The 23,079-nt window shown below is 35.3% G+C and overlaps 1 protein-coding gene across 3 annotated transcripts in view; it reads left to right on the forward strand.

The window, feature by feature from the left end:
* Positions 1-23,044, forward strand: part of LOC118264443 (uncharacterized) — a 92,545-nt gene extending 69,501 nt beyond the window's left edge. For 2 of the 3 annotated variants that reach the window (XM_035576946.2, XM_035576951.2), the window contains 5 exons: positions 15,774-15,929; positions 16,461-16,613; positions 17,539-17,678; positions 17,880-18,111; positions 18,293-23,044. In XM_035576946.2, coding sequence (XP_035432839.1) covers positions 15,774-15,929; positions 16,461-16,613; positions 17,539-17,678; positions 17,880-18,111; positions 18,293-18,586 — 975 coding nt within the window. In that variant the 3' untranslated portion in view covers positions 18,587-23,044. The remainder of the gene's footprint in view (positions 1-15,773; positions 15,930-16,460; positions 16,614-17,538; positions 17,679-17,879; positions 18,112-18,292) is intronic. The other variant, XM_035576950.2, reaches the window with a different exon arrangement.
* Positions 23,045-23,079: the final 35 nt, after the last annotated feature.

The raw sequence follows: 23,079 nt of genomic DNA on the forward strand, positions 1-23,079 counted from the left end.
TTGTGAACGAAAATATACATATTTTGTTCGCTGTGGTTTTAATTTTGGAGTTTTGTGTTGGAAGTATTTCTTGCAAATGATGTTGTTAGATGGTAATACAATTTGACTGCAATTTTATTTATTACCGTGCATGCTAATGGCAGTGTTTCAATAAGGTTCACGTCTACATAATTAACAAGTATAACGTAGGTAATTAGTCGCTTGCAGGGGTTGGGGACATAATAAGTTTTCTAAATTTTCTATGATGTTGTATTAAGATAGCAAACCTAGAAGTCATTCTAGATTATTAGTGGAATACATAGAACAAATCAAATTGTAATAACAGAAAGGAATCAGTTTTATTGAATATACTTGAATAATCTATTATACTTACCTCACAAAATAAAAAATGGTTAAAATCTGCATTGAAAAGAACATCGTTTAAACTATAATCATTTTTCAAAACTAATTTAAAAAAGAGTTGCGCGGTAAAAATCCGAGATAGAAAGTTTTGCTAACAGAACTAAATTAGCTAGAACACTTGGTGGAAAACATGATGAGTTCACAACGAGCCTTGAGCCACCAACCACGGGCTACCAGCCAGCATTCACTCGGAAAATATGAAAAGCGGAATTTTTCCAAGAATCCCTGGCACAAAGCTAATTAATTTACGGAAAATGCAATTGCTTGCGGAAGATGGTCCTAAACCTTTTGTACCTAGTGTAAATGCTTTGTAAAAGACAATTTTATGATTAAATTGTTTTATTTTCCTTACAATGTTGGTCCCTATCTTATCTTTGAGGTGATAAGGAAATGTTGAGGTGAAAGAGATGGTGCTTTTGAGGTCTACATTGTTTTAGAACCCGCTTGTTTTAAACAATGAAATGCCGGTAAATGATAAATGAATTGCCATAATACAAAATCAAAATGTAATTTTGGTCGTTTTGGTGAGCTAAAATTACCACGAAATAATTTATCAAAGAGGAGTTTCTGAAAATGTTTTATGTGCTCATGATTCATACTAGATTTTCTACAAAAATCGTTCTTTGTACTAATCTATAAAATGCAAAATCGTTGCCAACAAACTAATTTTGTAATTATTAATTCTAATGTAACATAATAGAAGTGGACTGGTAGCCGTTCCACCTAAAACGTCATTTAGTCCCAAATTACTTGAGAAAATAATACAGAATCTTAAATTCACTATCACAACACTTTAGCTACTTACTAGTATTATAGCAAGTAAGCAAACGATTCATTTCCATTTGTTATAAAGTACGGTGTTGTGCTATAAAGTGGTGTTATAATTGAGTGTAATATAGCAATTATCCTGAGGTACAACACCCTGTTTGTTTGCCTCGAACAAACGCTCGAATACAGCGTGTTTAAGTAATGCTTCTATGCGAGTATGTAACCACTTAGGTACTTGGTTTAATTTTTCTGCCATTTGTTTTTCTTTTAGGACGTTTTAAGTGTTTAACTGGATTTAACTAGATTTTACTGGATTACTGTTTAACGTTATACTTTAGTTTTCTATTTGTTGTCACAAGTAGGTTTTTCTTAAAGAACAGTTTACATATTTTATTTAAGAATACAACCCATCCTATATAGGTTTTGGTATTTTTTGTGATTGCGAACCGAAACTTATTCATTACTAGCTACTTCCGTGCGGTTTCATGCGTTCTGCTCAGCTTCTTTCGATCATAGCGTGTAGTTTTAGCCTATAACTTTCCTCGATAAATGGACTATCCAACACAAAAAGATTTTTTCAAATCGAACCAGTCGTTCAGAAGTTATGCACGTACATACATTTTGGCGATTCATTTTTATTTTTTTATTTTTTTTAGTTAGTTAATCCGTGATCATGGCGCTTGAAACAGTGCCGAAATATCGGAAACTCCTCAAAATCAATAAACATGGTAAATATCCCGTCATAAGTTCTAATAATAGTCATTTTTATTTATAAAGATTTCTTATTGAGACAATTTAACTATGAGCAGTTTTATGTCCCTATTACACATATTTGTAAATAAACTTTTTCCAATTGCATTCGCAACAAACATCCGAAAGGTACGATACGATTGTACATTACTAAAATAAGGTCAAACTAAACCAATTAGACTGATAGTGTTATAATTACACAGCGCCTCGTCCATGCACGTAACTGATGATAAAATATTCACAAACACTATGATAGTGAGCATAGAGCATATATTTAATAGAAATCTGACGGCTAGTGTAGTGACACGGCCGCGCGTGTCAAGGACTGCCTATGCAGATATCGACGTTACGATCGATAGCCACGATGACTAGTGACGTGACACGATGACGAACACTTCATTATCTGATGAATCATCACGTTAAGATAAGGCTGGTCACGGTGGTCAGTGATTTTTTAACTTAAGAGAGTTTACATTTGATTGCAATCTTTTACACCTATTACAATAAGTGTATTTTTTATTGAACTTATTATAATAGAATTTATCTGCCACACATGTGGATCTAGTGGATTATTTGATGTAGGATTTAGTAGTGGATAATTATCCACTGGGCCTCCTCTACCTTAAATGGCTTCAAGCAGAACAAAAGTTTTCTGAACCATGATTCGCAAAGTTTGTTCATAGTGAGTCAACAAAATTAGTACATTATTAGGTTTTTTCATAAGCAAGTTCGTTCGTTATTTTTAATCTACAGAAAATATCAGAAATGTCCTCAGAATGAATAATTAAAAAGTTAAATTGGTTCAGCGTAACAATATTTATTTGTAATAATTTAACGACATTTTGCTAGAGACTTCATAGAAATATAGTTAATTATGCGACGTTGTGGCATAATCGAAGTTTAATTAAAGTCTTCGAAGTTAAGTCATAGTAATAATTAGGTGAACAAAAATAGAAAAAAATAATTTGTATTGAAGACTGATAAAACGCTTTCACTTTATGAATCTTTTTGTCTATCTTCTTGTTTATGTCTGTGACAATATTCTTCGCCCTACCCTTATCGGTGCAATGTCCTCATCTTCCATTCCACCATATCAGACATCATCACATCAATTGCCCTTTTCTTTTACACCATACCTCGCACATTCTAGATCGATCATTGTATTTCTACAATTTTAATTAATTTGACACTTCTCGATTACAAACTGAAGGTCATTGACCTACAATTAGCTTACTACAGGACATGGCTGTATTTCGCTATTCTGACTAAGCAGTATTTTTCGTTTGTATTTTTTCTAAACTATTAAATTGTATCGCCGGGTGACACGTAACGCGACTCTTTTGTTTTATTGTGAGACATTAAAAGTCGTTGAACTGGTGACAGGTGAAATCACGACACTGTACCTTAAACAAATTCACGGAATTACTGGACTGGTCAACTGATAAATGTTAGTACAAACGTTTTGTAGGAAGTGGGACAAAGATTATGAGCCAAATATTTTTCATTAACAAACATAATAAAGCCCAGTCGTAGAAGTATCGTGTTTTGAAAACTACCTTCGTCTAATTCACGTCTAATATGGAGATAAAACAAGATATATACCATTTATTTATTTATAGGTAAGTTTGACGTAAACAGGCATTAAACATTGCAATATGAAGGAAGTTTAAGGTAACATACACAGCAATTTGTTGCTGTGTTAATTTGTTAAGAGATCTATTTCGATGCTGATAGAGGTTATTATCGAAGTTCAGTAATGGTGACCGTGCCTAAATCGATGACCGACTTTGAACCCTCATTCATGGCTATTCAGAGGTAAATCGATGTGTATAGAGTATTGTTGTACCTAAATAGCCTGACATTTGCTAGTCTGCCAGTACGCCAGCACACCAGTCTGCCAATCCGCCAATTAATGGTAAACGTGTGAGCAGACAAGTTTAAGTTTTCTTTATTTTGTAATTAAGTTCAACATTCCATGCGTTACAAAATATATGCAGTTTTTCATGCAATGCCTCGAAGTGAAAGTCACAAGATTAACATTCATTAGTTTCAAAAGCTGGCGAAAAGTGGTTATTGTGTATTACCAATAACTATAGATGTGTTTTAAAACAATAAATTCTATTATTTACCTACACTAAGTACCAGCAAACAGAAAATACACACAATAACAGAGACATAAAGTTGCCTTTTAATTTAAAAGGATTTGATTCGAAAGTAAATACAGAGGAAACCTTTCAATGACGTCTCTCTAAGAGTATAAAATCGCTATTTTTACTTGTACTCAGTATGTTTTATGGTCTCGGTAATTAACTTAGTAGCTATCTGTTCTTTTAATAATATTGCTCAAAGTAATTATTTAGACGTTAACAACTTAGAAGCTAGTTAATTACATAAGCACTCTTTATGAATATTTTCTACTTACCGATATAATTTCTGAATCAGACTGAAATTACATTTTTGAATAGTGTTTTACTTTTTTACCGATATCTAAAAAAGGAGGAGGTACTATGTTAGATTTTTTTATATACAACCTCCATCGCTGACTATAATAAGGTATGGCATCGTGGCGAACAGTGCTGTGTATATCTCTTGTGTTTACAAAATAATTTTAATCAAAAATGTATGTCATGTTTATCTACACCAGTATATTTACCTGTAACTTACTATACTCGTAGCAGTTCATTTATTCTTAAACGTAAAGAAATAAACACTGCATCCGTTAAATGTTTAGTTTACATCCACAAAAAGTTCAAAAGTTGAACTCATAAAATCGTCTGTCTGAAGCCATCGACGGAAAAACACAGGACGGACAAACAAATCAATACAACCCCGTAATTTACACCTTGAACAGATTACCAAGTGAATCACCTGTTGATTGTAAAATCGATAAGAACTTTATGTAGCTATAACAACCGTTTTAAGTTATTGACTTCAAAATAATCGTTCGATACTTGGCAACACCTTTAATCTTTTTTCCCGTTCGATGTTGCCATGCTTTATCAGCTGACCGTCAGGCCGATTTTATTTTTAAATTTTAAACTTGTTTACCTCATCAGTCACTGTAATGGCTGTTACGATACTTTTTTATAAACTCATGATATTTTTCATAACAAGTCATTAAATTAGGGATCGTGTTATTAAATTTTTCTACTTATTCGGTTTATGAGAATTAGTCCTTTTAGATTATGGGAGAGCGACACACTAGCACGAACTGAGGATTACTTGACCTTTTGAACGTCAGTTTTTCACGTCAAGACTAAAAATATTCTTAAAAAACGAAAAAGAAATATCAGATTGGCAGTTGCAAAATTGCGAACCCTCTCGTACGTTCAGCGGAGTACTCGACAAGTCCTTAACACGAGGTGACGCTGCGAAACGGTAACAAAGCCTACAAGCCCTTGAATTCTGTGAAATCAATGAAAAAAATCCATTCATTTTTGAACAGTTCCCACTTGATAATCAAGTATTCGACGTGGCTGTATTGAAGTGACAGTGTGGCAGTAATAACCTGGTATTGTGTACTGCGAGTTACATCACGCAGTGCGCCGCGCTCGCATCAATCAAATTACCAACTGAATGCGTGGGTACTATGTTCTGTGTAATGCACAATAAGGGCTCATTTACATGTACGTTTGACGGTTTTTAATTAACCTGGCATATAGGTGATGACGTATGTTAGTGTTTTTGAAGAACTATAAATAACTAGTGATAACTGGGCACACTAGGATGCTTCTTAGTGTCCTAATAGTGCACCATTCTAAGATTTTTTTCAGCTACTATTATTAACTTTTATGGCTCCACTATTTAATACAAGCTATGTTTATTAGATAATGTCATTCTGTCGCTAATTAAAGGTTTTGCTAAGACCCACCGCACTGTATGTGAACAAATTCTTCAAAACACCAATGAATAAAATATTGGTATTTCACAAGAATAACTCGGTCTCAAGTCGCGAATAAAAGAGATTTATTACTTTCATTGTAATAGTTCAAACGTAAAACGATCTAGAATCTTCGTGTTTTCAAAGTTCTCTCAGGAGTTGTATTTCATAGTTAAAAGTTTTTGCTTTGGAGAAAATATAGGGCAGATGAAAGCAACTCCCTCATAGTGCATACAATGAATATCAGTGACCCGGAGAGTCGATCGGGAACGATCCGTTCGTTTGCATGCATCGCGCCGCCATAACTAGCCGTTTTACGTACCACGTAGTAGTAATGTTCAATGCTGTTTGCGTTTTTAACCTACTTACTGATAATGGGTCAAATTTTGTGTTGCTATAGATTTTATAACTAGTTTTCGTCCTTCACGTCACATATAATTTTTTACCCAATGTCGTACGGATTTCTAGAAATACGGTTTTCGAACTTCTTTTTCTTCAAAGAATTCACAGGACTTCACCCTGCATAATCAAATCTTTCAATAGTACGTTATCTGCCAATTAAACGTTCCATGAAATGATTAACGTTTTACTTCTTGTTAAATTATTTTTATAGCTTCAATTTGGTCATTATTGGAGTACAATATGTAGTCATGTGAAATGACGTGAAAATTAAACCAATAATTACGTTTCTATGTATGTGTGTATAGTCGGTGTGTGGAAACTATGTGATTAAGACCTGCATTAGTAATGAATTAGATGTAATGAATACGAGTGAGTGGCTTGGATTACACAAATTAAACAGCGGATAGGTAATAGGACACTTACAATCGATTCTGATAGATTTACATTTGTTATTTACTAAGTCTGTGAATGGTTTATACGTATATCGGCTTAGAATCAATTTCATTGTTCATATAAAATGTTTTTAAAAAGTAAAATACTCTACTAAGTATTATTCCAGATATTAATCTACTCCTATTCTAAATTTCGTCTCGATCCCTTCAACCGTTTTGACGTGAAGGAGTAACAAACAAACATACAAACTTTCGCATTGATAATATTAGTAGGATTTACTTATTTGGTAGCTCTACACTTGCGTCTAATCAACCAAAAAAACTTGATTTTATTTGTCTACATAATATTATGTATACAAATAAAATCAAGTATATTGTATTTGTCTCCATTTTAAAATAAAAATCCTTTAGAAAACGTTCAACGTTTGTGTGCTATAAAATTAAATGATATAGGTAATACACTAACGAACTTTCTTCAATATTTTATAGATATTGATTTTCAATAAAGTCTAATTAGTTACCACTTACAGTCCAATAGTGTTAAATTATAACTTAGAACCTCGCGCAGTTTTAGTAATTATCGATTCTAAGCAGGAACAATACGCAATGCTTACCGTGCCTGACTTTTGGTGCCTACGTCATAGTAAAGGTTACTAACGCGAAACCTTAACCTATCCCGTGAACCAATTTTTAATGTAGGTACGTAACTGGGGAACCTAAACAAACTACAGATTAAAAACACGTATCAGTAAAACATTGGTAAATAGAATGTGTAATGCCGCCTACACAGCTTGCGATTTAACTGTGCAGTTTTGACTGTAACGTTAAATTGTAGGTGTGTAGAGCAGTAGAACAGTGGAACTGTATAGTTTTAACTAGATCGAATTAAGAATAGATAATATTGTACAGTTAAAACTGCATAGTCCGACTGTACATTTACATCATAAGGTGTGTTGTGTGCATTAGGAACAATATTGTATTCAATTAAATAACGCCAAAATATTTAAAGGTACGTAAGTAATAATGTTCTTGCTATTTCGTTGTTCTAATGATCACACGGCGGGGTTGAAAGGAACGATAGTGTATTTCCTTCACATCATATTATGAACCCATCCTTGTGGTGGAAAATGAACGTATTGTGATATCGTGCAGTTCACGTTTACTCGACTCCACATACATACGAATTTTTTATTTCCACCATTCGACATAATGGTCAGGCGTTTGAATGGAATAAAAATAACATTTTACAGCTAGAAAAAATATTCTTTGTAATGTAAATTCTGAATTTTTGATGGATTGTAGTAACTCGGGTCGTGTGGGTTTCTCGTGTCATGTGTTATATTTATGTGTGCACATCATTAGTGAACAATGTACATATTATGAATGCATGGAAGATAAGTGTTTCATAACTATAAAGTATACAAATTAAGTTTTGAGCTACAAATATAGATACGGTACCTAATGTTTCGATCACATTACACATCACCCATAAACTACACTACAGCGCCTCTATTACTTTATACTCAACCATTCCTATAATTATATAGCACAAAGAATTGCACGAATTGCAACTCCTATTACAAAATGTTCTCATTCGAGTTATGCCTGTACTAAGCATCAATGAACCGTGTGTAAAGCACATCGTATACCAAACTGCAGAGCGAACGCTGCAAGTGACGCGTTACACTTTGCATATACGTTGGCTATGGTTGGATGAACCTAAACATCCAAAATGCCTCTCTACATTTTCGGTCATTGAACAATTCTGATCTTTGAGCTCGAATGAACAATCACGTGGTTAGAATCAAAACTAGTGATGTGGACGTTCTACGTTTAAAATTGATTTTATGATTTGATTTTAGTTTGTCGACATTTTCAATTTTTAATAGCATGTTTATTTAACTAACTGCCATACTCAGACACGATGATTACTTAAGCTATTCCTTAGTAATGATTTTGTATCAAACACAATTGCTAAGGATTGAGTTAAGTAACCATTAAATGACTCTGAGTACGGCTGTTAACATTATATATACGTTAATAAATTTAACATAAATTAGTGTAATGTTTACAATGCAATATCACTTATTATGTCCAAACCACACTATCTCAAGTCGATTTCTCACCAAAGCGACAAAAGACGTCAATCTCGTGACAGGGCTCCGTCCGATCATGTCAGTTTACAGTCCTTTGTCATTCAACATACAAAGAGTACATCTGTACCTACGTGCTGTACATTTATATGTCTTGGACTGTTTCAATAGTCACTACGTATCAGATAAACTTGAACATAGAACGTAATTGGCATGAACTATCTATCACATTAGCTATTTTTGAAGTACGTTACTTGGGCAAGGCTAGAGGGAGTGTCAGACTCTTACTGACTAAAAACTGTTCCTAATCCTGTTTTTCAAGCCAGAACTCCCGTAACCCGTTAGACAATCCGCAACTCCGAGTCGGCATCAGCCTTACTGGGCCCCATTTGTGGTGGTCAGAAGGCTGCCACATTAGCTTATCGTCTACTTATATAAAGGTACTTACCAAGCTGGTTGAAAACAAAACCGGTTTTGATACATTATCGCTGCTGAATATTAAATTAAGAGCCCCAACCTTGGTCCCCTAAAATTTCGAAACACCCTTATTTATGAGTCGACATAAACTTTTACTCGGACATTTTTCAACTTCAAATATGCATACTGAAGTTAGGAACTTAATTTTCGCGTCGTGAATTTTTAAAGCAAAGCCTTTTGTAGGCGGACTTATTAGCATACTCGGCTTCCGTGTCAAAGATTCCCACTTATTTTTTTTATTATGAGAATTAAATAAATTGACTATCCCTTGAAGCGACAGACTTCCAATGCATAGATTTAACTCCCACCATAGTGTGTTTATAATTTAAAAATGGTCACAACAGAGTTCTGATACAAATAATGTTTATAAAAGCATAATTATTGGGATAAGTCACTAGGAAAGCTTCTTTTGTGTAATTACATAAAATAATTAATGAAATATTTAACAACACATCGCGTATTTCTAATTAAAATATTTCTCTCTATATGTACTATCAAAAGGAACAGTCATTTTATGATAGCTTGAAACAAGTTTTAATGGCCAATATAACAAACATTTAGTAAAGCTATAAAAAGTTTAAGTTTAAATCAACAAATGTTTTCTTTCACTTCTCGTCAGTAAAATCAGAGCAATTTAAACATGAATCGAGTTTTTCTTTAACAGTCGGTAGTTACTGCCGTTTCCTGTTCCTGCCTTTGACCTGACTTTTACCTAGAGGAAGCGAACTGTAGCGGTGACTCGCTACGACCGTAATCGTAGCGGAAAGCGTAGCAAATATTTATGTTTGAAATGTGCTACGAACTGCTACGAAGCTTCGCTACGAATCACTGATTCGTGTTTTGATGATATGATTTTTGTTAACTATTAAATACAATATGCTATACAAATAGTATTTATATTATAATTGGTGTGTAAATAAAGGTATTGAAGTTATGAAATCCTTTTTTAAAAATGGAAATATAAAATAATGCAATAATACAGACTCCACGGTGGCCGGGCAACTGACTGTCGTACAACGTGTAGTGGATTCGGTTCCCGCACTGATCAACTCTTTGTGTGATCTACAAATTGTTGTTTCGGGTTTGGGAATCATGTGCATGTGAACTTGTATATTAGTAAACATAGAAACGACACAGGAGAACATCCACGACCGTTGCAATTTGAAACTTTAAATGTTTGATGGAATTAATGATTTCCTTACTTTGGTAGCTTATCTTACTGTAAAATTAATCATGGATTTTAGTATAACGACCTTTTTATAACACGTAACTAACAATCGCATGTACACTCATTAATGAAAATTACGTCCTTAATCAAAATACCAACAAAGATTGTTTCGGAAGGAAATATTTAATTTATTCGCATAAGTTTATTGAACCCTGAAATCTAAACGTAAGTTCATAGCATGTTTAATTTACGTGAATGCTAATTTGCTCGAAAAATTACGAACCGTGGCGTACCTAAGTGCGGTGCTGATAACCGTGGCGACATGCCTGGGCAATATTAATATATTATATAAACATTACTTTGTGAGCTTATTATTTGGAATGAGACTTACTTAGTCGCGGTTTAGGAGTTGTTGATTGAAGATTAAGTGCTTTGATGACGTATCAGGTATGTGTGTGTGTTTGTGTGTCTATAATAGTGTGTCAGATACTGGATTTATTTAGACTAGAGTAGTTCAGTATTTAAAAACTCAAGTGTAATTTGGTGCAACGTCACGCCTTTTATCCCCGAAAGGGTAAGCAGAGGTGCACATTACGGCATCAAATGGATTTTGTATGATTAAAATATTTTGTCGATACTAGTGACAGAATTTAGTGAGTTTCTAATTCAGTAAACTTTTTTTTATTATTAAACCACACTGTAAACCACCTTCGTGTTTTCAAGATAATTCCAAACAAATCCAAATGTTCTAAGTGAATGTGAAACAAAATTTCTATCAAAAGAACAAAATAAAAACGAGAATAATATTATCGCAACTCCTAAACGTCACAATGTTGAATTTATGATATCGTTTATTTCGTCGACTATAAAATTATTTTGCGATGAAAAATAAAAATCATATTTATTATAATTTTATTGCTCCATTACGAAATTTAAAATGCTGCACTTGATTTATGAACTCCAATTGCAGTTTTTGTTCAGAAAAAAGTACAATTTATTGAAATTATGGAAATTGTCGACTGTTCCAACGAAATTAAAAGGAAAAATAAATATTTTCCTTGTCCAAGTTGCAGACGTTGTCGGGTGGAAATTAATGTATTACTTGATGCAATCGTCTGCGGCTTTGCGGTGATAAATTAAACGGCGACGGCCTGAGACAAGGCCCACAATAATAATTATTTTGCGCAACAACCGTGTTCAATTCGTTTTAAACTGTTCTTTTTAATTTGCCTTTTAAAATGTTATTAGGTTTCTGTTTATATTATTAGGAACGATTTTTCTAAGCTAATACAACAAATCCATTCTCTACGTATAATCTTGTTGGATACATCTGGACGCATTCAAAAAATCTTTCACTGTTATTATTTGGAAATAACATACAGTAAGATCGGATTTCTTTGGGGGGTAACTTTGACATAAACTTTTGGACCAATGAAAAGCTAATTTACGCTTTGTTCTGGATTCCTATTGGTTATAGAATTTGGGTCAAACTTAACCACCAGGGTAAAAGAAACTCGATCTTACCAATAACTCAGAGGTTAAAGATATGTCATATATTCAGTAAAAAGGAAGAGAATGTGAAACTAATCTAGAAACTATAGAGCATTGAGTAGAGGTAATTTTGCTCTTTTGATTAGCTACGTATTCGTATTTTGACTTTGTCGATGACTATGTATGTAAAAATTGGTTTTACTAAAATACCTATATTACAAGAATGTTATAAGCTAGTTACTATACAACGTCTGTATAGAAGCAAAAGCATAAATATTTGTGTAACTACATATATTATCTATCTAACTCTATCAAACAGTTTCACTGACCTACATCACAGAAACCGTGGTTTTAAGCAAAAAAGAACTTTAAACAGTTTTTGTTATATAAAAATACAAACGATAACTGGAAACGAGCAAACCTTGTGGGAACAATTGAAAAACAAGTTATAAAACAAAGTATAACAATCGATCCGACTGTGAATGCACGACGCGAGTTTTGACTGAAACAAACCATTTTCGTCTCGTTGAAAAATGTTGTACCAGCGGGGCCAGTTTGTTGCAAATTAAAAACATGCAGTCAAATATGTCATGGCTTCATATTAAAGATGTATGTGTTATGTTTTTTGTTATTATTGACCATTAATATAAAAGTGGGAAACATAAAATCATTTTAAGTGAGTTTGATTAAAAATAAAAATTTTACTGTTTACACATTGATTATCAAATTATATTCTTTACCAACTGCTTGGTAAGATGCGCTAATTGGGTATTTCAAATGATAAATATTCAATTGTTGTTGTATGTTCACCTCATACAAAACAGTACTCGCTCGCTATTTGCCAAAAGAAGTAGTTAGCACTATCGCTACTTATTCCATAATAGTCACGTGTCAAACGTGCATAATATAACGAATAGCCAAGGAAAAGGTTATGTTACAGAATACACACACTTCACCCGAGTATACATATACATTATATATTATGTATGTGACCCAAATACCTGCGTATATTAAACATTTCCCTTCTTAATTACTCCGAAAAATTCACGTGGTAGTAGCTGTGTCACAGAGCTTTTTTATTACCGTACAGATTAAACATTCTTCTGTATGTGACTTTGTTATAGTAACGTACCTCTTTGGTGTAACCTTTATGATAAGCGAATAACTTCATAATAACTAGGTGAACAATGATACTTTATAACTTTTAGGCTTTAGTTAATGTTGATATACACTTACTATATCCATCTATAAATGGTTGACTTTTCCTTTGGTTGTACCAGGTATTTATTTATGCATAGGATGAGCAGCAACTTTGAAGAGAGCGAAAAACGAGTGGTTGTAGTACACATATTATGAGACAATAATAAGTTATTCTACCTAACATTCTAAAATCAATATTAAAACTTACTTGAGCCAATTCTGCATTACTCGTATTATATTTTCATGGAATTGTTTGAATGACTGAAACATAACGTGACGACAGAATCATTGCATATAAATTGTGTGTTTCTAAAAGATAATAAGCACCCGTGTTTCTGCGAAGTCAACTAGCGTATAATATGAAGCCAAGTATAATTTTAAAACATTTAAGCCACATTCGCATGACAGGGTAGCGTGAGCCGCGCCCACCGTGTAATAACATTTTTGTCCACATAAATCAAGTTGTAATAATTTGTACAAAGGACTTCAAATTAACATAATGTAGGCTTCGATGTTGCTATGAATAAAAGTCTCAATTAAACCGCATGACTGTGTTCCTTGAACTTGTAATTTATTGGGCAAAGGAATTGCAAGCGGGTTCAAGCGACTTTGGACATTATAATTACGAACAAACAATTCTTGTTTCACTTGAATAAGAGCTAACGTATAAGCTGTCCTGCCCCAAATACTGCTAATAGGTCAATTTATTCTAGGTAAAAACAACGGGTTACGTATAAAAGATTCTATACAATTTATTACCGCATATTGGCGTGTTTGAAAAATGGCGGCCCGTGGAAACATCGTCCGCCCACGCGCTATATACTTTAGTAGGCTCGCTAAAGCAGACTATTAGACGCAATCATTTCACTATTTACGTCGTCTATTGACCCAGAAACGAACGATTTGCATACTTATGATGTACCCTTGCAGGCTTGCTGTACGCTTATATAAAACAACTTCTTTGTCCACGACTACATTTGTGACAATTTCCGTATCGACGTCATTTTTTTAAAAGTTCTGTGTCAGCAAATGTTTTTATTATGTAAAACAAACTTGTCTAAATGTTTACAGATAACGGTGTTGTATTAGTTTATATCTTTTTATATGAAAACAATAGACACAGGAATTTTAATGTCTCTAAGAGTAATCTAGATCTTCGTTTGTTCATTACAGAAAGGTCGTGTCTGCATAGGTAATCCATATCTATGGTCTTTAGTATCTCCATGAGTTCCTGTCATCTGTATATTTGAGAGCAATGTTGATTGGAAGGCCCGTGAGGTTTTTTTATTTCGTCTAACACTATCCTTATCTTCACTTCTCCCGTCATCATACTGTCAATCTCTCAACGAGGCACATGTCCAAAGTAAAATAATATTTTTTTGAGGCAGATTATAGACAATCTCGTGGTCTCGTTGTCCAGGATATTACCTTAAAAGCATCCACTGTTTCTCACTCCGACGCTCTGAGTCCAGGTCTGCACGCCGCATAACATTACTGAGAATACCAAAGATTTGACAAGTGTCTTACTTTGATCCTTTGTGAGACATGTAATTTTTGTCAACTTGATCAGGATGTCTGGTAAACCATTTGAAATTTCTTGTTATTTCTGTTACACAGCCACTGTGGTTGTCAAGCATCGAATTCAAATAGACGAACTGATTCACTCTCTCCAAGCCATCTAAAACAGTGCTTGAGTTGAGTTTGTTGCCTCGGTCAACTATCACTATATCGAATAGTAGGTCAAAAGTACACCACTTCCGTAAATCAAAATCCCGCGAACAATAAGACGCGGGCGACATCCGCACAACTTGTTTGATATATCGACAGTCTTCCTTTCGCTGTTTCTTGGACTTGTTTACGGCCACTTTTAGAGGATTTTTATTGCAGTCAGTGTTTCCTTGTGCGCACGACATGAAATATCGCGGGCGGTCCAATACGCCGTGTAATATGCTCTCAAATCCACTGGCTATTACCTATATGTCCTCATTTTCCGTTTATCGAAATCGTGACTTGTATCAACAATTTTTACTGAAAGAAGGTTGCCCTCTAATGTATTTATTGGTTTCAGTATCGGATGTAATTATGCTTTCGTTTTACAAGACAATATGAGGTTTGTACGATATAAAGCTATAGAAAAGTAAATAAACAAGGCTTTTCACGACAAAAATGTGCACCTATTTTCATTTTACGACAAATAATATTTACGTTTCTCGTGATAACAACGTATTCAGCAAACTACAAATATACGAATTTCAATTTCAAACTATGTCTGTCAACGTTTAAGTTCCATGAAAATTGCAATCTGCTTTAACCAGAATGGAAATTGTCTGAGGCTGAGGAACGAAACGCTCAATTAAACCATTGGCGTTGTGCACTTGAGACCGGCCATAATTCTGCACCGAGGAAATTGCTTTGTGAAACCTACAAATAATACAATTTCACACAAGGACATAATCTATTTCACGACTTTTACATTTTAGATGGATATTATTTTATGAGGAACCCGCCTTTGCTAGTTTTGGGTATTCAAATAAAATAATCGGATAAAAAAAATATCTTAGAAAAAACCTCTCTACGTTCTTATTCCGTTAAGACGCATCTAGAACAGATCTACCTGTATTATTCAAACCTACCCAGAAACTGAAGTAAAAAATAAAATGTTTTATGGGGGCCATAAATGGACATCATTTAACAGCAGATAACTTGGTGTTTACCCAGTAAGTTTGATGAGTTGGTGTGTTGTGGTGCAGTGCGCGGCCGGGCGCGCGGCCTGGGCGGAGGCGGCGGCGCTGTCAGTGGGCGGCGGGTGCGCGGGCGCAGGCGGCGCGGCGCGGCGCTGCTCCGTGCTCGGCGACCACCCCGGGGCAAGGAAGGGCCAGGCCGGCAAATGGCACAGGAACAACCGGGTACAATAATATACCAATGTCTTATTTACAGCTACCAGACGAAGACCGACTATATAATCAAGAATAGCTTAGATTATAACGCATTTTCGGGGACAAATTCCGTTCTATTGCCATTGAATCAGAGAGTAAGAGGACATACTACTGTATGGTACATTACAATAAAAAATCAGTCAGGATTACACCATGTTTAGTGTAGCTTTTAAAATCATGTTTTTAAGTAAGCAAGCTTGAGGCTAAATATTAAACGATGTAAATGGGTAGTTAGCTAAGTAGTGCTAGGGCGACGGATTTTAATTTAGGATGTCTACAGGCTGTACACTACTCGAATGCAGCTACGTTGGAGTCTACAGAAACTGTTATTGAAAAAATAAACAACTATCTAACATGTAAATTATGTACATAATTCTGTAAATATAATATGTAATTATTTCAAAGAGTTGTTGTTGTTCGGTGACAAATATTGATGTTGTTTACTTTCAACTTTATTTGTTTCTTTGTGTAGTATATTATAGTGCGGTGCAATGTTTGCAGGTGCGAGACGCTTCGTACGGGTCGTCGTCGGAGTCGGACGGCGAGGCGGACGGCGCGGCCGGCGACACGTGGGGCGTCGCACGACTGCTCTACGCCGGGCTCGGCACGCTCGCGCTCGGCCTCGTCGTCTACTTCGTCGGGACCGGCGACAAGGTACAGCTCTAACCTCATGGTTTATTATCACCACGGCTATGAAATGCTAACTCCAAAAATATGTCAGCTTCCATTCCAGATGTGGCGTATTTTTCTGCATCACATGTGGCGTAACAATCTTTGTTTTCTTACAGTGTTGGTGCTGTACTACTACATTGAAAATATTGGAGATTCATTACCGACTATATGATAGGCAGTTTCATAATAATCATTTGACGAAATTACAAATATGTTTACACAGTCACATAATATACATACCTGCGTAACTTTAAACTTGAAAAATCGTCACTTTAAAACATTTTGCATTGTTATAAAGTGAAAACTTACACAAAATATCGTCATAACTTTTACTGTTACTACTAGGCGGGTGCATAAAAGTTGTAAAAAGAGCACAAGTTATCCTTTATGTAGCGAGTGACAATGAACGTCGACAGGCACTCGTAGTAGCTCGTAGCGGCTACGAGCTACGGCGTAGTCGGTCGTAGGCTTGTCCTTTTATGTCTATTTCCACTACACACTGCGAAAAGTCTCATATTTATGACACTCGACAATATTGTGAGTCTTAGTAGTGGTAGAAGTATAGTTATTTTATATTATATTTAGGGTGCCTTTTCTTTAATGACTTATATAAACTGTAAATATTTGTTCTATACTGATAAATTAGGATCTTTTCATTGCGTGCGCATTAATTTGTTTATAATGAACTCAAAAACTTCTTTGCTCAGCGCGATCTGGTCTCATACAAATTGTCTTTTCTGACTAATTAATAAAACGTACCGTTATTTTCATATTCATTATAAAAAAAATCACTTCAACCTTTTCTCGTATTGGTATTGGATTTGTTTAAACAAAACTCTTGTTGATTCATATAATTTTCAGAAATACCATTTGCAGTAATTCATGAGGGTTGTTATAACTGTTGCAGGGTTTCAAGACTCCAGCACTACGCCTGGTGGGTCCGTCGCTCATTGTCGCAGGTCTGGCCTGCTGTCTGCTGCGTATTCTCTTCTGCATATTTGCGAAGCCTTGCTGTCGACGGCGAACCATCTACAAGGAGAACAGAAGGTACCTTCATCTAATACTATTAGCATTGTACTAATTTAGAAATATCAGAATAGAGGTAAATAGGATTCAAAATCGATGAGTATTTTATATCTATCTTTTTCGGAAGTCAAGAATTTGATGCGTGGTTTTGGTATCTTTGCCGTTCTTCACCTTATAAACTAAGCCCATTGGTTGAAATTAGTTATGATTATGTGTTTTCAGACTGTCTGGGTGCGGGGAAGGCGAGGAGATGCCTTTGGCGGGGAGTGCGGGGGGCGGCGCGGGCGGAGGGTCGGGCGGCGCGCGCGCCGGGCCCGCGCAGTGCTCGCCCGCACGCCGCCTCGACGCCTCGTCCTGCGACGTGTCCTCGCTGTCCAGCGGCGAGGAGGACGAGCGCCTGCGCCGGTACCGCACCGCCTCGCTGCACCCACCCCCACTACATCAGGTCATTCACGTATGATATCCATACTTATTTACGAGTAACATACGAGCAAGACGTCTGTCTGACTGTCTGTTAGTTTGTCGCTTAGATGAATTGCTGATCCTATTTCGATTCCACATTCCATATTAACAAGAGTTTGAATTATGAAGTTTATGAACAGAAAAAGTAATTTATATTTGAAATGTGTCGACAGGTCACAGCGCACCAGGGGGCAAGCTCACCGAATGGGTTGCAGCAGAGCGGGTCGCACGGGTCGCACCACAGCGGCCTGCAGCGGAGCGGGTCGGGCCACAGCCCGGTGCCGGGCCCCGCGCGGGCCGCGGCGGCGCACAGCGTGCCCGCGTCGCCCAGCCCAGGAGCGCAGGCGCCGCCGCTGCCGAGCGCGATGGCCGGAGCTCCCGCGCGCCGCCCGCCCCCGCGCAACGTCTCCTTTGCCGGTGGACCCGACGGCGAACTCGTGCTTAGCCCCGCACAGCTTCGCTCCTAACCCACAAGCAATAAAGGTTTTCGCAATACTCCCTTTTTTACCAAGATACTCTTCGGACGATGTGACTATATCGATGCGAACCGCTACGAATATCGGTTATGTGATAGCGTGAGACTCTTGACAGTTTTAAAGTTTTTAAGTGAATTTTCTATTCGATAAGCTACGAGGTCGTTGATTTATTTGCACGTTTGGATAATATTCTCGCAAACTCCTATCGATACTCGTAACTAACTTTAAGTATAATTTGCTAGAACTAACTTGACTGTTTTTTGGAATGCCTACATTAGAGTGTGTCGTGTAACAAAATACATGAAAACCTATTTCAATTTGTAAAGAACATTTCACACAGAACAATATATTCCGTTAAGTCTGACTTATAGAACAATACCTGACGTATAACAAAACAATTCAAATCACACAAGTTCTTTCCTATGTCGGATTACAATAGTTGCCTGTATTTTGTTACACTTCATGACTAGATATGTTCAGTTTCTGTGGCAGAATGCTTCGACTGCATGTTTATTGAGCAACGAGTGAAAAGGGTCTGCCAGACCAAACGTAAGTGACTTGCATGGTTATGCCACAAAGCGTGACGTTCGATCACCGATCTGGCAACACCTTAACTATTTTACCGTAGTACTCGTATCATGTAAGTGTAAGCGTTAACTCTAACTGTGTAGCTAATTACTGAATGTGCTAGATCCCTCCATCTCAGCCGACTAGTAGACGCCGCGCTGCACGACGAGGTGTGGTATTGACGACCAAACTTTTATATAATTGTAACGATATAATATTTACATATAGCCAACTTTATATTTACAACACGTATAGTAAAAATTATTTAAACAGAATTTTATTTATATTGGCCGGGATACCGGGCAACTATTACTCTGACTTACAAACTAAAAAGTAAACAGTAGAATCATTTACATCTTTAAGTATGTATGTTCCTAGAGTGGACAATGGTCCAGCGGAGACCAAAGAGTCTGGCATTATAATATACGAATGAAGTTTGGTAGAGCGTCCAATGAAGAATGAGAACAATACGTGACAGTCCATCCAAAGATATTTAAGACGTTCATGATAGACAGTAGAATAATTTATTAGTAGAGATACAAGACCACACCTCGTAGCAGTCGGGAGCTAAATAGTAAATGTAATTATAAACAATTGTTTTAAAACTGCCTACTTACTACTAGACGCGAATTTATACTTAAATATAAAATTCATAAAAATAGATTTATAACTGACAATAATGATTGTTAACTGATGTATAAAATGTTATGGCGTATGTGCGTTGATTTTATTTTGATTATGTCCAACAAATCGTGAGTAGTTCAAGCGCCGAGTGCCGACACCCGACACTGTGTCCGACTGTCCACGAGCCGCGCGCCGCGTGCCACGGGGCGCACAGAGAAGGAACGTTACTTTGCAGCTTGGTCGAGCGCTTCATTTTGTACGATAAACTAACTTGGCGAGTGAACTACGTATATACACCAAAGGATATAATATAATAGTTAGCTAATTACATAAAGGTTGGTGTATAGCAAGTGATACTGTGTAACAGTAATGTTTTTATGTGTAAGTAACTACGGTAAATTAAATAATACATACATGTGTGTTACGCGTGCATTGTATATGGCACAATATAGTGATTACTGTTTATAAATATATAATATATTTTAGAAATATTTGCACCATTAGTAGTGAAATATTAAAATGTATATCTGCAGATTTTAGCTAGAATATTGTGGAAGACACTGAACGACGTGTCATAAAAACATATTTTGAAAATTACGTTTCTGTAGACGAAACAGAAAATTATTGTAAAAGTTTTTGATTAGTTTTTGTCAATTATATATTTGTAATCAAATTAAAGTAGTTACTTTGAATTGTTTAAATCTAAGGAGGGTCAATTACTTACGTATTATTTTCGGGATAAGATTCGCTTTGTTTTACTTGCTGTCTGTATCGAGCACTACATGTACTTACTACTAATGCATACAATACTCCATTTAATTATAAAGTCATCGTAACCGTCGGTATGCTTTATACGTCTCTAAATTCTGGATAGCAATATAATACAAATGAAGTATGTACATTCGTATTTGTTTATTCAATTTTGTCGTTTTTATTGTTTGTTATGTAAACAAACTTATGTCCGATTTACTGCGATTGGCGACTAGGTGAGCATGCATGCCATGATAGACATTATGGTAACTAAAATTCAAGTTGCCTAAATTAAATTTCGTATAAAATAATTTCGACATCAAGAACATAATAGACGTACATAGATGTTAAGAAAAATATGAGCTTCGTTTAGACTAACTGGCTTGTATAACAAAGTGTTGTGTACATTAACGAAATAGATGATCCATTGAACGTTGTCACTCCTCGCATTCTTCATACTTCGTAGTCCATTCGTTTCATCGTGTGTACATTTTGGTTTGAACATCACCTGGTATGTAACAATATTTTCGCTTCACTTTTGATTACTACGATCTAAGCGCACATAAAACTGGTGACAGGGTTCATTTATTTTTGTCTACCAGCAGACGAGTTTTCATTTACTTGTTAGAAACTACATCACTTCTATTTTACGAAGGAAAATTCGTCTGCTTATTTACGTATATAAAATTATATAGATCGTTTTATAGAAAAACTGTAATATTGACATATTGAAACTTTCACTTCACAGTTCGTACTGAAGACACCAATGTTTAAAATTAAGAAAATCATTCTGTTTCTCCAAATGAAATTGTGTAAATAAGCAATGGAGATGTCGAACCTTGGTCTGTTTCCGATATTGTAATAATGCTATACACCAATAAACATTTACATTTTGTTCCCTTACAATTTATAATGTACCTAAATAAATCATTTGCGCCAACTGCAGAAATTGAATTGTCGTAAATAGAAAGATGTACTCTGAAATATCCAGGTTACGAAGAGATAGTGTTTTCACACGGTTGATATATTTTAATATTTTAGTATATACGTGCTTCCATTAAAGCTTGCATTGAAGATGCTTTTTTCGTATTTCCTAATAAGTGCAACGGCAAAGCGTCGAACCTAGATTCGTTTACCTAATGAGCTAAGTAACAAATACCAGGGCCTAATAGTGACTGCGTGTTGATGGCATTCTGCATGTTTTCATAGATTATATTTAAGCGCAGTGTTCAACATTTCGTAATTTATTATAATTGTAAGCTGTTACTTTCAAGTAAGTGTAACATTCCTCGCATCACTTGCGGAGTGTGATCGACACGCGGTCTGTGGAACCTCCAGATGTTTACGTGTGGATAGATTTATGTAAATATGGTGTACTTGCTATATAAAGATAATAGAGGAAAACTAAGTCTTTTGTGACAGAGCGCCTTTATCCTACTATCTATTGCATGTTTTACTCAAACAGCAGTTGTTGTCAGGTCAATGTAGCGGTTTGTTTTTGATTATGAATAATAATCGACTGTCTTCTCAAAATGTTACGTAAAATTAGTTCGTTCATAATGTTTTATTATTTTTATAGTGTATTCTGTTACGTTAAAACTCGTGCTACTAGTAAACTTGGATGATGTCGTAATATTAAATAAAATATGTGAAATATTCCCTGCCATAGACTTTTTGTGTGTGTAATAAAATCTTTAAATAAGGTAGAATTGTTGAATGAAAACTTTATCAGCCTAATGTGTGATATTTTTATTCTGTGTACCTACGTGTATGAGTTGCTCTCGCTTCCACATAGCTGTGTTGTCATTATGTTGCGACGACCAAATCGTGATGCTAAAACTTAGTTATAGTCTGTTATTAAAGTAAATAATATTTTATTGTAATAAAGTGTTCCTTTCTCTATCGAAATAATTCTTAAAATGTGATTCATTGTTGAAATATTTATGCTCTTTGTTTATTTTAAAATATGAAGTAGTTACTTCTTGACTAAATGATTTTACGCTAGTCTTCTAATCTTTTGATACAAATTAGTTTCCCAACTAACAGACAGATGTAACTTCTACGTGAACAATGTGAATAAGACAAGGCTATCCTATCTGATACTATTTTCAAGTTTCCAACCTGTGTGCGGATTCTCCATCTTCCTATATTTTAGGAATGTAATTGAGGTGCAAACTTAAAGGATAGAACTGTGATTTAAATGTTATTGTTAAATGAAGGATGTAAAGACGTGTTGGACAAAAATGAATGTTAACATTTAGTTCCAGAGTATAATGAAATAAAATTAATAACATAGCTCAAGGGTTACCTTAAAGTAATTTTTTATTATAGAGTTTTATATAATAATAAAGAGCAATCGTATGTTATATGTTTTGTTACGTTAATGTAAATATTTTATGTCATTACCGGTATTGTTCATCATCGTTTATATTATTTATAGGCATTGGTGCATATCATGTGTATAGAGCAGACGATTAATCAAATAAATTAGAACAAAAATATAGTTGACGCTGATGTTTCATTTTATACCATACCCCTCTGAC

Source organism: Spodoptera frugiperda, chromosome 26, assembly GCF_023101765.2.
Source record: "Spodoptera frugiperda isolate SF20-4 chromosome 26, AGI-APGP_CSIRO_Sfru_2.0, whole genome shotgun sequence".
Classification (NCBI taxonomy): domain Eukaryota; kingdom Metazoa; phylum Arthropoda; class Insecta; order Lepidoptera; family Noctuidae; genus Spodoptera; species Spodoptera frugiperda.